Source organism: Ustilaginoidea virens, chromosome 7 (assembly GCF_000687475.1).
Source record: "Ustilaginoidea virens chromosome 7, complete sequence".
NCBI lineage: Eukaryota > Fungi > Ascomycota > Sordariomycetes > Hypocreales > Clavicipitaceae > Ustilaginoidea > Ustilaginoidea virens.
In genome coordinates this window covers 1207260-1221622 of record NC_057322.1, presented here as the reverse complement: position 1 = coordinate 1221622, position 14363 = coordinate 1207260, and the positions used below count along the sequence as shown (strand labels likewise).

Here is a 14363-nt window from a genome sequence, read left to right as displayed (position 1 = left end):
TCCTGCCTAGCAGGGCGAACCAGACGCTTTAACATCTTCTTTTTTTCCCTTTTTTTTTTTTTTTTGTTTTTTCTAAATGTTTCATGTTTCACACCATCTGCTCGTTCATCCAGTAGTCGGACTGCCGATTTGCAACCCAGCGTTCGATTCTCTCCCGGTCAATTGAACTTGGCTTCAATTCTGGCTGGACATTCATCTCATGACAGCCCCTCCCCCGAGAATCACCTTTACGGGAGCAGGCAATACAAAGGGCCGGAAAGCATTTCTTTTCGCCCCCGGGTCCCTTGGTTGCCGGCAGATCGACGCCATTCCTCCTCCCCGCCGTTGAAGCGAAGCGGCTACTGACCCGGGTTGCTTCTACGGCTGATCTGCGTGCTGCTGCTCCTCGTCACCTGCATCGTCTTCTCCGCTGGCCAATTGGCCCCTTGCTAGCCACTGCGACGGCATCGTTCTTCACCAGGGTGCATACGCACAGCTTGCCGTCGACGTCTCTGACAGTCACACGTGTCCCGCATCGACGGCGCGAATCCCTGGCGTCGGAACCTGTAACCCTGGATCTTATCTGCATCTGCTTAGCCCCGGCTCCGCATGTAGTTGTCCCGGGCCGCCTCAGTCAGCTTTCGACCCCCGACGCAAGAACTTGATAAATCAATGCGAGCAGCAAGCATCAAGCCAGAATCAGGAACGGGACAGCAATCTGAATCAGGTGTGCACGCGTTGACGCCACTGCGGCCCAACAAAAGCTATCCGCCTCTCCCTCCTCTGGGCTCTTCCCCCTACCGCTATACCCAATTACCCACCTGAGATACACAAGCAATACCTGTAACCAAAGTGTACAACAACACGACACCATACGGAGTACCATGGCTCGCGACAGGGACCTGGACAACACATCAAACACATTGGCCGGCGGCCAATCAAAACGGCCTCCCCTCCATCAACGCGACAGCGACTCGCACAGCGACACCACAAATACCTCGGGCGCTCCTTCTCACCATCATCGCTCCAAGCATCACCAGAAACAGCGCCACGTCGGTCGCTTGCACGCCCGCGTGCCTTCCACCAAGGCAATTATCAAGCAACATGCCCACGCCCACGCCCACGCCCAAGCCCAAGCCAACGGACAGGCACCCAAATTGAATCGAAGAACAGCCTCGCGACCACCGTCTCCTTCCCACCTGAACGACCTGTCGCACCATCCGCCACATCGACGCGCCACCAGCGACGTCAAACTTCCTCGTCAAACCTCTTCCGGCCAGGTTCCAAAGAGCCTCTCTCAATCAAGCCTGAAGCGCAATCGTTCTCACGTCGAGGTTGCCAAGCGGACACGATCGGCGGACAAACTAAAGCGAACGTCAAGCGGAACAGGAATCCACAGCTCCAGCAGGCTCGGCAAGACTCAAGTACATTTTGATCTCGGCAGTGACGGTCCAGAGGACGAGTGGGTAGACGCCAGCGGCACCAATTCGCCGTATCTGTCGCGCAAAGGCTCGCTCAACAGCAGCGCGCAATCCTCACTGCGGCAAGGGCCGAGCATAGAAAACTCTCGTCCTGTCACACCTACTGCGCCGCCTCAGGGTCAGGAGCCCTCCTCCTCCTCGCCGAACAGAGAGACGACGCAGCACAAAGAATATCTCACGTCCCGTCTCTTGCGACGCACCCCGTCGCACGGCGCGCCACCCCAAATGACTGCTGACATTGCCAAGGCTGGAACAACGCAGTCGTCTCGATCCGTAAGCTGGACCAATCACCATGTATTACCTTCCAGGGAAAGCGGCATCAATCAGGATGAGCTTGTGTCGCGATTTGTTGATACCCCGGGCTCTGCCGTGACAAGCCAGGACTCTTTTCGCCAGAACCCCCCCGCGCACAGCACAAGCCAACGGTCAGAGAATCTGCGTCAAAGACCAAGCTCAATGGCCGATCTGGCCCATTCACCTAACGAAAGGCTGGAGTCGGAGGCTACGCCGGTGGTCGAAGTAGACACGAGCGCCTTGGTCCCGAAACCTGGGCGGCGAACAGCAGCTCCTGCAGCGGAAACATCACGAACGCAGCAAAAGCTAAACCTTCAGCGCGCCAGCTCAGTCTTGGAACCAGGCCAGGGGCTGTCTGGAGCGGGCGGCGTGGTTGGAGCGAGCCCTTTGATAGGGGTCCGGGGGCCTGGGCATGATGGCGGAAGCAGTCGCGACCCTCGGATCGGAAAGCTTTTGGAGAGGACAGGCATGGAGTATCTTGTCGTTCGAAGACACCAGAACCCCGTTGCCCGTTCATTGAACCGTCTAGGTCGCCTTGGCGGCATGGGGAAGACGAGAAGAATCCCGCGAACAAATACTGGCTCGACAAACGGCGCACGAGGTGCCGCGGACACCAACGCCCGCCATACCCGAAACGTGAGCCTGCCAGACGCTCGTCAGCCCACACCAAAAGCTGGGACCAACGGTGTCGCACATGGTTTCGACGGAAACGACGCGAACAGGCTCACTGAGCGACTAAGTGGTGGGAGCTTGGTTGGAGCAGACGACGACAATGGCACCAGCGTGCTGCTGCGCAACCTGTGGGACAAAGCGATGGACTTGAATGCCGGCGCCGACTGAGCGATTCACGGTCCCTCTACGAGAATGGTTAATTACGTGTGGCTCAGGCAAGCCTGACTTGGTTTTTGAATACGAAATGCATGACGCCTCGGACAAAGCATCATTATGCATGCACCGGTCATGCCGCGCGACGTCTATTGATTTATTGATCCTTGTAGTTCATCTCGATGGTTACAACCGTCTCGCTGAGCGTGTTATCTTAAAAAGCCATTGGATCGGCGTACGCACTCTCGCACAACCGCTGTGACGCCGGGCTCTGTGCGAAATTTATTATCTCTCTGAAGTGGGGTTCGATCAGATAGACCAAAAAAACAAGAAGAAGAAAAACAACGCCTTGATTCCATGTTGGTCATGCGAACAGGCGATCAAAAATGTGTCAGTACGGACAAGAAAGGAGGCCTCCGAAGGCCCAGGCATACGTTTTCATGAGTTTATATAGTATGCATTTTCAATGACGTGAAGAAAAGGGCGGTGGATTACCCCCCCGCTCGTATCGCAATACGAATGAATGAATGCCCGGTGCAGGATTCCGCCTCGAGCCATTGGTTGGCCGTCGGATGTGCCCCTTGCGACGAGTCGGCGACTTCAGCCCCCAGGATGTTGTGCCGCTGCTGCCAGTGCACGCGCCACGTTGTGTGCTTGAATATGAAGGTGATTCGACCTGTCTGCCTGCAGCTGGGAGCTTTTGGTGGTGATGACGGGCGTGGTTGGATCGCGCCGGATGCAGCCAAGTTTGTTTGGCACAAGATGGCTGGAGATGGGTGGCCGACTGTACATAGTTATTACCTGCCGCGACAGGCTGGTTAGAACGAGCAACATGTGGTTTTCCCAGAATGTATTTCATTGCTCGCGCAGCAGGCGGACAAGAGACTGTCTGGTTGGTTTCCCCGTTTGTGCCGTGCTCTAATGCAGTTGAGTCCTCTGTAAACGCAAAACAATGACGGTGACAGCAACAACAGCAACAACAGCAGCAACGATGGTGGTGAAAAGCAGTGGCAATACAACTAAAGGATGAACTCGCACGCCGCAACACCAATTCGCCGCCGAGATGCCCCCCTCCCCAACAACTCTCGTTCATCACACATTAGGCGACAAGAGATCGTACTTGACGCATCGTTCGACCTGGGCACCCATGTCAGCTTTAATCACACGCGCACACGGTAGGTTCGCGCGAGAACACGTACATCTTCGATGCTCGCCTGCAGAAACTTGCGCGCCTCCAGCCCGACCCAGACCAGGATCATGGAAAAGTCGCCCCTCTTGGCCATGCTGGCGCCCGTCTGGGCGCCCAGCTGTCGCAGGATGGGCAGGGAGCTGCTCAGCAGGTCCAGGTCCGGGTTGAGGCTGCGGCCGATGCCCTCGAGGAGGAGGATGCTGATGACGACGTTGACAAAGTCGCCCTCCATGCGGACGTGGTGGCGGCGCACCATGGCCAGGACGCGCTGCAGGATGTCGCCGATCTTGACGCTGCCGAGGGCGAGGGTGCGGCTCTTGACGCCCAGCACGAGGTGCTGCATCTCGAGGGCGAAGACTTGGCGGTCGAGCACGGCGTCGGGCTGGCGGCACCGGTCGCACATGAGCTGGCCGGCCTTGTAGCCGTCAAACTCGGCCACGGCGCGGAACAGGTCGAGGAAGTTGGCGCGGTTGGTGGCGTTGAGCTCCGTCACGAGGCCCGTGTCGATGAAGATGAGCTGCGGGCGGTATCCCTCGGCGTCGAGCTTGGCCAGCTCGGCCTCCCAGGCGGCCCGGTTGCCGCGGTGGCGCAGCGGCCGCAGCCGCTGCAGCACCTGCTCCGTCACGTCGGCCTGCCCGTGCCGCTGCTCGTGCCGCTGCTCCGCCTCCCGCTCCCGGCCGCGGGGGGCGAGGTCCTGGGGCTTTTTCCTGGGCAGGCGGATCTCGGGCCGCGCCGCCTGGTAGAAGCGCACCATGATGTTGCCCGGGTGCAGGTCGGCGTGGACAAAGTTGTCGAGGAGGAGCATGCGGAGGAAGGCGTCGAGCCCCTCGCTGGCAATGTCGTGCTGGAAGACGCCGCCGCCGTTTTCTATAAAGTCGGCGAGCGGGATGCCCTGGGCAAACTCCTCGACCAGGACCTGGCGCGTGGTAAAGTCGGTGTAGGGGTACGGGAACGTCACGGTCGTGCGGTCCCGGAAGTTGCGCCGAAACGTCGCCAGGTTGGCCGCCTCGATGCGCAGGTCGAGCTGGAGCTTCATCATCTCGCCAAACTGGGCGACCTCGTCGGGCAGCGAGAGCCACTCGATGGTGGGGATGGCGTTGAGGACGGCGGCGAAGAAGCCCATGATGCGGAGATCCCGCCGGACCGTCCGCTCCACCTTGGGATGCAGCACCTTGACGGCCACGTACGACGACGGCACGCGCCTGGGCGAGCTCTTGAGCACCGTCTCCACGCTCCGCCTCACGTGGCGGGCTATCCCGTCGTCGCCGCGGTCGCCGTGGCCGTCGTGGAGCCCGTCGGGCATGGCGAGTTCGGGCCTGAGCTTGGCCTTGTAGACCTGGGCGATGGCCCCCACGCCCAGCGGCTCCTCGTCGAACTCGTCAAAGACCTGGTCAAAGGGCCGGCCGCCAAAGGCCGCCTCGACGGTCCTGCGCGTGGCGCGCATGGAGTGGGCCGGCGCGTTGGAGTGCAGCTTGGACATGGCCTCGCACATTTCGCCGGGGAAGATGTCGGAGCGGGAGGCCGCCCACTGCCCCAGCTTGATGAAGGTCGGCCCGGCCAGCTCCATGGACCGGACGAGCAAGCCGTACCACCAGAGCGCGCCGCGCCGCTCGTTGTCCCTGCCGGGCTGCCGGCTGCCGACCCAGATGGCGGGGGCGGCGGCCAGGACGGGCACGAATATGACGACGAGCTGCAGGAACCTCAGCCCCGTGCACAGCGGCTCCCATATGCACAGGTCGAGCAGGAGGACGAGGCGGTGCACGGCCCTGGAGACGCCGCGCTCGTCGTCGCCGACCGACTTGCGGATCTCGCGGCGCGAGGCCTCGAGCATGCGCAGCTCGCGCGTCTCGTCGGGGCCGCCGTTGCCCGTTTGGGAGAGCTCGACGAAGACGCCGGCGCTCAGGGCGGCCGCGGCCGCGCCGGCCGACGCCTGCAGAGCCAGCCGTCTGGCAAAAAGGGGCCGGGGCCGGGGCCGGGGCCGGGGCTGCGCCCGGGGGGGGTTCGCGGCCCTGCGCGACGTGTGCTTGGCTGCGGCGTCGGCGAGACGGAGCCGAGACGCGGCACGGGGCGAGAAGAGGCAGAGGCACGAGGAGGGTCGAGAGGAAGAGGCATTGGCCCTGGCGGCGTACAGTAGGGGCCGGTGGAAGAACCGGTCGAGAAGGACTGCGTGCGTCATGTCGCCTCGGAAGTGAACAAGGGCCCTGGACAGCGGGTAGGCTGCGGCATGATTGAGGAGGCGGAGCTTTTTGAAGGGGGGGGGGAATTCTCGTGGGAAGGTTTATAGCTTCCGCCGGCTCCAAGGCCAAGTTGGCTCCGTTGCAGAAGAAACTTGGAACTTGGCCAGCCGTCCCAGGGAGCTCGCTCCAGCGATAAGTGGATAACACGATAAGCTGGATAACATTGAGGTGACGTCGTAGGGGCTTGCTGACAAAGGCGGCAGGCAACTACATGTAGGTACCTAGGTACCTACCTTAGGTACCTACCTTAGGTACTCTGTACTTGCTCTTGACATGGCCAATGTCTTGCGCTGCCAGCCTTCGCTGACAGCAGGCAGGATGATGCTTACAAGTTGCTGGCTGGTTCCTTGCTGCTAGAAACGGTACAAGCAGCCTGTAGGTAATCTGTAAGAGTACGTGTAGCTTCCGGGTACTGTACTATCAGCTGTTGGACCACCCGGCGGCACCCGCTCCCGGCACCGGCATCCGATGGTGCGGGTAACAAGTTCTCGCACAGTGCCCCAGACTTCCTCTGCCGCTGCCCACGGCCAGACGACGCTTCTCCCTGCAAGTTGAGGGCGACAAGAATTTCACCAGACAGCACCGCAACTCGCGGCCGTCCAAACTCGAGGGCCTCCCGATCATCGCCCTCTCCAACCATTTCAGGCCCGCATCGCTCCCACCCCGACCCCCATCGCACCAGCCGAAACCCCCCGCCCCCGACTCGCTCCATCTCATCTCCTCCGTTTGCAAGCCATCTTCGCCATGGGTTGGTTTTGGGCTGAACCCCCTCCGGCTCCCGCGCCCATCGCCGCCACCAGTCCTCCCGCCGCCAAGCGACGAGATCAAGCTCCTTCGGTACACACCCCAGCACTCGCTCCCTTCGCATCCCCCCAAACGCAGTCAGCTCTCCTTTCCTAAACCCGCTGACGCAACCTCCAGCCCGGATGCCCCGTGCGCCAAAGGACCCTTGATGCGCTCAGCCCCGGCGACAAGCCGCAGACCCACGACGCCGCTCCCTCTAGCTGCCCCGTATCTCGCGAGACCAAGACCCGCGCCGCCGCGCGAGAACCCAAATCTCTCGTGTCGCAGCTCAACCCGCTAAACTACATGTTCCCCGACTTGTCGCAGCAGCGCGCGCCGGACCAGGCCGTTGCGCTCCCCACCAGCCGCGAGGAGTCGACCATACCCAAGGGCTCCGGCGACGGCACCTGGGAGTACCCTTCCCCCCAGCAAATGTACAACGCCCTGCTCCGCAAGGGCTTCACAGACACCGACGTCACTGCCGTGGAATCCATGGTGTCCATCCACAACTTCCTCAACGAGGGTGCCTGGGCCGAGGTGGTCGGCTGGGAGCAGCGATTCTCCCAGGGGCTGTACAAGGGCTGGCAGATATGCCGCCGCGGCGAGGCCCACGCGCACGAGGAGCTGGAGCGGCAGCGCAGCGGGGACGAGCCGAGACCCAGCCTGATCCGATTCCAGGGCCGCCCACGGGATCTGACGCCGAAAGCTACCATGCTGCAAGTTCTCGGTTGGATCTACCCTTCCAGATTCGGGTAAGCAAGCCAAGCAGAACAAAAATGTCTCCCCAACCCCCCCTCCTTCCCCTCCCCAATATCCGTTTGCGAAAAAAAAAAAAAAAAAAAAAAAAAGTTCGTCGCGGATATGTACAGCTTATCAATGGTGGCTTTGCCTGACGTGGAACACGCAAAAAGCACGGAGCTTCCTTTCGACCGGCACGACTGGTACGTCTCGCGGGATGTGGACGGCCGACCGCAGCAGGTCCGGTACGTCATTGATTACTATTCCGGCGATCCTGAGCCAACCGGCGAACCCGTCTTCTATCTCGACGTCCGCCCTGCTGCTACGCCTCGAGGGGCTGCTGAACGCCTGATCCGCTGGGGCACGGATGTCTGGTGGAAGGCGGTAGGCGGTGACAAGCACGAGCAAGATCCTGAACCCTTCTTCCGCCACAACGCCTCCAAGCCCTGGGGTTGAGGGCTTGGGACGGCTCCTCGATTTCCTCCCATAGTCCGTCCGTGTGTTGTGTACATCAACTTGTAATTCTACTCCTCTCCGTTCACATAAGCGCAGGAAACCTAGATCAGTTCCGCACGCACCGTTTATGAAACTGAATAGCCAAATTCGTCTTCTTTCTTTCTTTCTTTCTTTCTTTCTTTCCATTTTTTTACCGTGGCTCTTGTATCGTAGTCATCTCGATGCGATACTTGAAATATCGGGCAATGTCCAAGTCCTGCTGGCCCCTCTCCATACTATGCCAGGCATCATGGGTCGGTCGTCGTCGATCCGCTTACCCACCACCAATCAACCAATCAGCAGTCAGGTGTTGCCGCTTCTAACATGTGGAGTCCGCCCTCCCAACTTGACCCTGGCCTCATCCCAGCAAAAAAAAAAAAAAAAAAAAAAAAAAAACAGCGAGTTGACCGACAGGCCCCAAGCCGCAGCAGAGAACGGTCGTGAGCTATCTGCTCAAAAGCACACCGGATGCTTTAACCCGCAGCAAGCAGGCAATCAATGGCTCCGGGCTCCCACACGCCACCGACGAGCGATCGCGATCGGGCCCCTGGGAATCCGCCACCCCCCGGCGACGGCTACACTCGACTTCACATCACCCCCCTGGACCAGGAGCTGCTGAAAATCGTCATCCCCCCGTCGGTCCTGCCCGGCACGCGCAACATCTCCCTGCACACGATTGAAACCTTTCCCGAGCGCCGGTACGGCTTCGTCGACTTCCCCGCCACAGAGGCCGACAAGCTGAGGAAGAAGCTCCACGGCTCGACGCTCAAAGGCGTCAAGATGAGGATCGAGCCCGCGCGCCCCGAGAAGCAGACACAGCAGCAGCCGGACGACGACGCCGCCGCCGCCGCCGCCGCCGCCAAGCAAGCCAGGCCGAGGAAATCGCCCGACGGCGCCGAAACGTCCAAGAAGCGGAAGCGGGATCCCAACCTCGTCGAAGGGGTGCTGCTGAAAGACCGCAAGGTCAAGCGCGGCTGGACCGAGTCCGCCGACACGAAGCGCAAGAGCAGGAGCGAGAGGAAGCCCAAGTCGTCCGGGGGCAAGGACCGCGGCTCCGAAGAGGAGGAGAAGAAGAAGAAGAAGAAGAAAACGCGTCAGCGGTCAAAGTACACCGAGCATGACGAATGTCTCCTCAAGACGAGGCTGCCGCCTAACGCGGCGGCCGCAGACTCGGGCGACAACGCGAGCGGGAGCAACAAGAAGAAGAAGAACAAGAGCAAGGGCGGCGGCGGCGGCGGCGGCGGCGGCGGCGGCAGAGAAGTGACGGTTCACGAGTTCGAAAAGGCGACCAGGTTCCCGGGTTTTTTAAAGACCGCCGCTCCGGAGGCCAGCGGAAGCCGGGCAGCAGAGTTTGTGGAAGGCAAGGGCTGGATCGACGAGCATGGGAACGTGGTCGAAGCTGTGAAGCAAAGAGCCGCCTCGGCACCGGCTTCAAAGCAGTCCGCAGGCTCCGCGGAGGGAAAGAGCATCGGTGCGGAAGAGTCCTCGGACGACGGCACCAGCAGTAGTGGGGCATCTACAGATGACGACGACACTGACGGAGCAGCGGACGAGGAGGGAGGTCATCACGAGAAAGAAGATGGTGGGCAGAACTCAGAATCAGGGCTGCCTGATGCTTCGGCCGCATCGCCCCGGCACACGCACGCCGAGGCCGGCGAGCGAAACAAGCGCAGTCAGGCGAGCCAAGCCGACGCCGACGATTCCTCCACCAGCAGTGACGACACCTCCTCCAGCGGCGGCTCTTCCGACAACGACCACGACAGCGATGAAGAGCGCAACAAGGGAGGGCCAACAGACGGCGACGGAGCCGAATCCCGCTCCGACGCCCCCTCATCCGGCCCTTCTCCAAGCCCGGCCGGCGAGATCCCCCCGGCGCCCACCACCCCGTCCGCCAAAGTCCATCCCCTCGAGGCGCTGTACAAGCGGCCAAAGCTCAATGTCTCCGTCGCGACGGGCTCGCAAGCCGGCCAGCCCTTCAGCTTCTTCGGCGGGCCCGGCGGCGAGACACCTCTCGCTGCCGCCACGGCGCTGCCCATGACCCCCTACACCCGCCAGGACTTTGAATACAGGAGCGTGCGAAGCGCGGCGCCTACTCCCGACACCGCCCATCCCAGCCGCGCCAAGAACTTTTGGGCTCCGCAGGACGAAGAGGAAGCAGAGCCGGCGGATGAGGCCAATGAGGGTGGTGATGCGAGCGATGCGCAGCCCGAAAAGGGCCAGTCAGCGTCGAGTGAGTTCCAGACTTGGTTCTGGGACAACAGACGAGAGCTGAACAAGTCCTGGATGACCCGGAAAAAGTCGGCTGCAAAGGAGAAGAGGCATAGGGAAAACAAGGCAAGAGCATCTAGGGCCATCTAGCCCTTTGGCAAATGATGTGCAGAACCAACCTCTTCTTCAGGATTCAAAATGCAATGACAGTCGACCCATGTTGCGTACGCAGTGTCACATAATGCTACATTATAATGAGGAGGGCTCTGCAGCATACTTTAGTTAACAAGATCAAACGGCAACTAGCCAGTCGTCACGCCTCGCAGATGGCCTCGCCGAGTTTGCAGGAATGCATAGGAGTAGAGATTCATAGTGAGACTCCAAGCCACAGGTCACTGCGGAATACAAATGGACTCTAGGTAGGCCCGCATTGTCTCATCTCGGTGACACCCAGCCGTCTTTCGAGCTGTCCAGGTCATCCTCGCAAATATGCGGTTTGTTGTCTTCCGAGCACGTAACACACCTCTTGTTGAATTTCTTCAATCTGCTTCCCGTTAAGGCTTCATATATCCCTAGATTATCTGTCTCTGCGAGGTTCAAGGGGGGTTCCCTAACAAGACGCTCTCCCGCAGGAACCCTAGGAGGTATGCTTGCCCCGAGTGTCGTCGGATGATCATTGCTAGAAGACCATACGTCCCAACGTCTGTGGTCCGAGCTCTGCTTTCGCGGGTGACAATAGCTATGCGGACGAAACTTATTGACGATGAAAGGGAAAAGGATGTCTTTACTATCCAGATGTGGATTGTGCGAGCTGCGTCGACGATGAGACGACGTGCCAATCAAACTCCCCAGTCGCTTGTTGTATGTTGGTATGCAAGCTGCTGTTATCCTCCGTTCTTTGACGTTGCCTCTCTTGTTATCAAATGGATCTCGTGGGAAAATACTTTCGTCGCATGGTACAGAACTAGCTGGCGGCAACTCCTACCTGCCATCTGAACAAGTTGGTACGATGTCGCAGTGTGCGTCCACCCCTCGCTGATACAAATCAGAGGACGAAACACGTACCAGCTGTTCGATTTCGGCCGGGGGTTTCAGCCAATCATTCGTGCAGTGCCGTGGACGTAACTCTGGAAAGGAAGTCATGTTTGAATCCTCGTCAGTGGAACGAGACATCCGCTTCCGAAACGCCAAGGTTGTGGACGATGATTCGAAGGAATTTGATTGACGCTGCCTCTCTAAAAATGCATCCCTCATGGAGTTCTGACTCGGATCGATTTTCGAGGCCTGCATGTGATGAATCCGGTTCGGTTCTGTTGGACTATCAATCGATCCCAGAGGAGAAGGAGGATCCGGTATGTGAATGCATTTTGAGGAATAGCACTCGGTCCAGACAATCTCTGAGACGCTTGCGCGGGAGACGATGGTACTTTTGACAGGCTCCCCGGATCGTGAAATAGCAGCAGACATCTCCCTGTTTCGCCAGTTCGTACAGGTAAAGAGGGTCTTGGGCACGCTGAAGGTCGTTGCAGGATCTGCTGGCGCAGAGATACGGGGTATAATGGAGTGTCTCCCGAGAGCCAACCCTGTGGCTGGTGAATCGTACTGTTTCGTTCTCTCGTCACGTATAGAAGTCGCATTAAAGAGATTGGAGTCAAATGAGGTCTGTGCAAGAACTTCGGCAACGATTGCAACTATTTCTTTGACGTCTTCGTCGTTGATGACGTAGATAAGATGTCCTATATTCTCAGCGAGTCTGGGTATCTCGGAGAAAGGCACCGTTGCCGAATCTAGCCGACGTGTCCGCAGGTGGAATCGCGCCTTCATTTCCGCTTGGTACAGAGAACCCATGTCCCTGACTTTTTGGCCGGATTCTGGATCTGAACAACGATGGTTCCAGTGGCGGAAGCTTGCCAGGCCATGATCAGGTTGACGGAAATGCGAGATGATACCTGTGAATTCTGGCATCTTGTTCACGTCGCGGTGTATCTTATGTTCGGTTTGTTCGGTTTGTAGGAGCGTTTTTTTGGAGCAGAAATCCGCATGTACAGTAACATCGAGAAGAGGGAGAAAAAGGTGATAATAGATGTTACATCTTCACCCAAGCCTATGAGGAGACAAGGTAAGGGAAAGCATAGGGGGGATGCGAGCTGGATGATCGGAAAGAATTGGCAATTAGAAGATGAAAGGAAGTTCTTTTGAAACAGGTGTCAGCGGCTGCCTGTGTGTTGCCGGCAGTGCAAATGCATGTTGGATGTTGGCTCCTGCCTTGGATGGAAATGGTCAGCGGGTCGACCGTTTTTCTTCTTGTTATGCCCGCTTTGTTAGAAGAAAAAGGAAGAAGAAGAGAAAACGAGAAGACAAAGATAAAGAAAGAAAAATGCATACAGGCCTTTTGCGCTCAACACAGACACCACACAGCAGTCTGGGTTCGCCCTCGGTCCTTGGTCCGGAGCATGATGAATGACTCGGGCTAACGATGCTGATATTATTCGAAAACCACTTTCTGGCCAGTGAATTCCACGGTCTTTTGTGACTCCTTGGCCTTTTTCCTAGCTTCCCAACTTGGATGCAATGTCCCTTCGTCGTCTCTTCTGCTGGGCTTCAAGGACGCCGAGCCTTCACCTTGACGGCTGCTCTTGGCTCCCAAAGCAGTCTCGATCCCGTCCTTCCAAGGCCTCCTTCTCCCCCCTTGACCATCTCCATCAACAGCACCACGGCGCATATCCCAGCCAGAATCCCTGCCAGGATCCCTGCCACCTTTCTTGTCGGCCTTCTGCAAGTGTCTAGCACTAGAGCCATACTTTTTTTCCCAAATCGCCTGTCGCGCGCGCTGCCCGCGACGCTTTTTGGGTTTCGCTTTCTCGATATCAGAGGCCGATTCAGAACCAGAAATGTAGCCTCCCATGAGCGACGGAAGAAATGTCGAGTGGCCTGGCTGCGCTTGCTTCGTGCCCGTTTTCCTGCCCTTCTCCTTGCTTTGGGTCTTGTCAGGTGGGGGAGATGACGAGTGAGAATCCCCCGGTGCCTCGTCAGATTCCATTCCCGACTCCTCCGCGGAGCCAGAAAGTGAAATGTCATCCAAATTGACCGTTTCCCTGCCCCTAAGCTGGGCAAACTTGGGGTTACTCCAATCCTCCTCCTCCTCGTCAGAGGAACTTCCAAGCAATTCGCCCAGCTCATCAAACTCAGTCACCTCCTGACCGTCATCAACATTGACTGGCTTCCCGAGATCTGATCCTGGCTCATTGGCATCGCCGCTCAACACCTCGGGTTTTGCTTTTCCATCATGCTCGATGCTCTGCTCGTCTTGCGCAGATTCTGGTCCTTCCGCCACAACCTCTTTCGTACTTGAAGCTCCCGCTTCTTGTGCCGCACGTGTGTCTTTGCGCGATCGACTTGAGCGCTCCGGAACGGGAACATTCAAGGCGACGCACATGGCTTGAACAGCCTGATGAATGGCCTGCTTCACAAGATCCCTATTGTATAAACCGCTCGTTACATTGTGAAACGCAACCTGCTCTTCTTGAGGTAAGTCGGGTTTGGATACACCACGTTTCAATTCTTCGGGAAGATCAGGCGAAGTGGCGATGGCTTTGAACTTGAGCAGCGATAGATACAAGTGTGTGCGGGCAATGTGGTGCAAATCCAGAGACTGATGGCAGTTTAGTGATGAGCGCGGGGGGAGTTACTGTGATGCAGATGGTTCTCACCTTTAACACGGTAATTTCTCGTTCCAAACGTTGAGCCTTGCCAGGAGTGACATCCGGTTCTCGCAGTCTTTTACTCTGCCGTTGCCTTTCAAAGCCTTTGGAAGCCTTCAACGCTCTGAAGACTTTGGTCTCAAACTTTTCTAAGATGCCGCGCACTTCATGTTCTACACCACGCTTTCGTTTCGGCATGGCGTTTCGTGGCTTGACCGGTTGTTTGGTTTACGCCGGTTGCAAGTTGGCATGGGCTGAGTTGAAGCGTCAGACAACTCCATTGGTGGTGGGTGGGTGGGATGCGAAACGAAGCTTTTGATGTGTTTCCTCACCGGGCTTATCTTATCTCAAATCATACCAATGGTTGACCCACAGCCCATCACCAAGAAACCCAAGGCACCCACCATCTCAATGCACTGTGGGGTTTAGAACT

General features: G+C 58.3%; 6 protein-coding genes across 6 annotated transcripts; 3 read left to right on the top strand and 3 right to left on the bottom strand.

Moving 5' to 3' along the window:
* Nucleotides 1–863: 863 nt before the first annotated feature.
* On the top strand, nucleotides 864–2594 carry UV8b_07981 (uncharacterized protein; the record flags this gene model as incomplete). The annotated part of the gene is made up of 2 exons (XM_043145478.1): nucleotides 864–1733; nucleotides 1857–2594. 2 exons carry the CDS (start codon nucleotides 864–866, stop codon nucleotides 2592–2594), a joined length of 1608 nt encoding a protein of 535 aa, XP_043001413.1.
* Nucleotides 2595–3671: 1077 nt separating this feature from the next.
* On the bottom strand, nucleotides 3672–5944 carry UV8b_07980 (uncharacterized protein; the record flags this gene model as incomplete). Its single annotated transcript, XM_043145477.1, has 3 exons — nucleotides 3672–3716; nucleotides 3779–5714; nucleotides 5898–5944. The coding sequence occupies 3 exons, from the start codon at nucleotides 5942–5944 to the stop codon at nucleotides 3672–3674; spliced, it is 2028 nt and encodes a 675-aa protein (XP_043001412.1).
* Nucleotides 5945–6749: 805 nt separating this feature from the next.
* On the top strand, nucleotides 6750–7982 carry UV8b_07979 (uncharacterized protein; the record flags this gene model as incomplete). Its single annotated transcript, XM_043145476.1, has 3 exons — nucleotides 6750–6842; nucleotides 6927–7540; nucleotides 7700–7982. 3 exons carry the CDS (start codon nucleotides 6750–6752, stop codon nucleotides 7980–7982), a joined length of 990 nt encoding a protein of 329 aa, XP_043001411.1.
* A 537-nt stretch (nucleotides 7983–8519) lies between these two features.
* On the top strand, nucleotides 8520–10379 carry UV8b_07978 (uncharacterized protein; the record flags this gene model as incomplete). Its single annotated transcript, XM_043145475.1, has 1 exon — nucleotides 8520–10379. One exon carries the CDS (start codon nucleotides 8520–8522, stop codon nucleotides 10377–10379), a length of 1860 nt encoding a protein of 619 aa, XP_043001410.1.
* Nucleotides 10380–10825: 446 nt separating this feature from the next.
* Nucleotides 10826–12194, bottom strand: UV8b_07977 (uncharacterized protein; the record flags this gene model as incomplete). Its single annotated transcript, XM_043145474.1, has 3 exons — nucleotides 10826–11040; nucleotides 11215–11221; nucleotides 11295–12194. 3 exons carry the CDS (start codon nucleotides 12192–12194, stop codon nucleotides 10826–10828), a joined length of 1122 nt encoding a protein of 373 aa, XP_043001409.1.
* Nucleotides 12195–12714: 520 nt separating this feature from the next.
* UV8b_07976 (uncharacterized protein) lies at nucleotides 12715–14128 on the bottom strand (the record flags this gene model as incomplete). Its single annotated transcript, XM_043145473.1, has 2 exons — nucleotides 12715–13881; nucleotides 13940–14128. 2 exons carry the CDS (start codon nucleotides 14126–14128, stop codon nucleotides 12715–12717), a joined length of 1356 nt encoding a protein of 451 aa, XP_043001408.1.
* Between the last annotated feature and the right edge of the window lie 235 nt (nucleotides 14129–14363).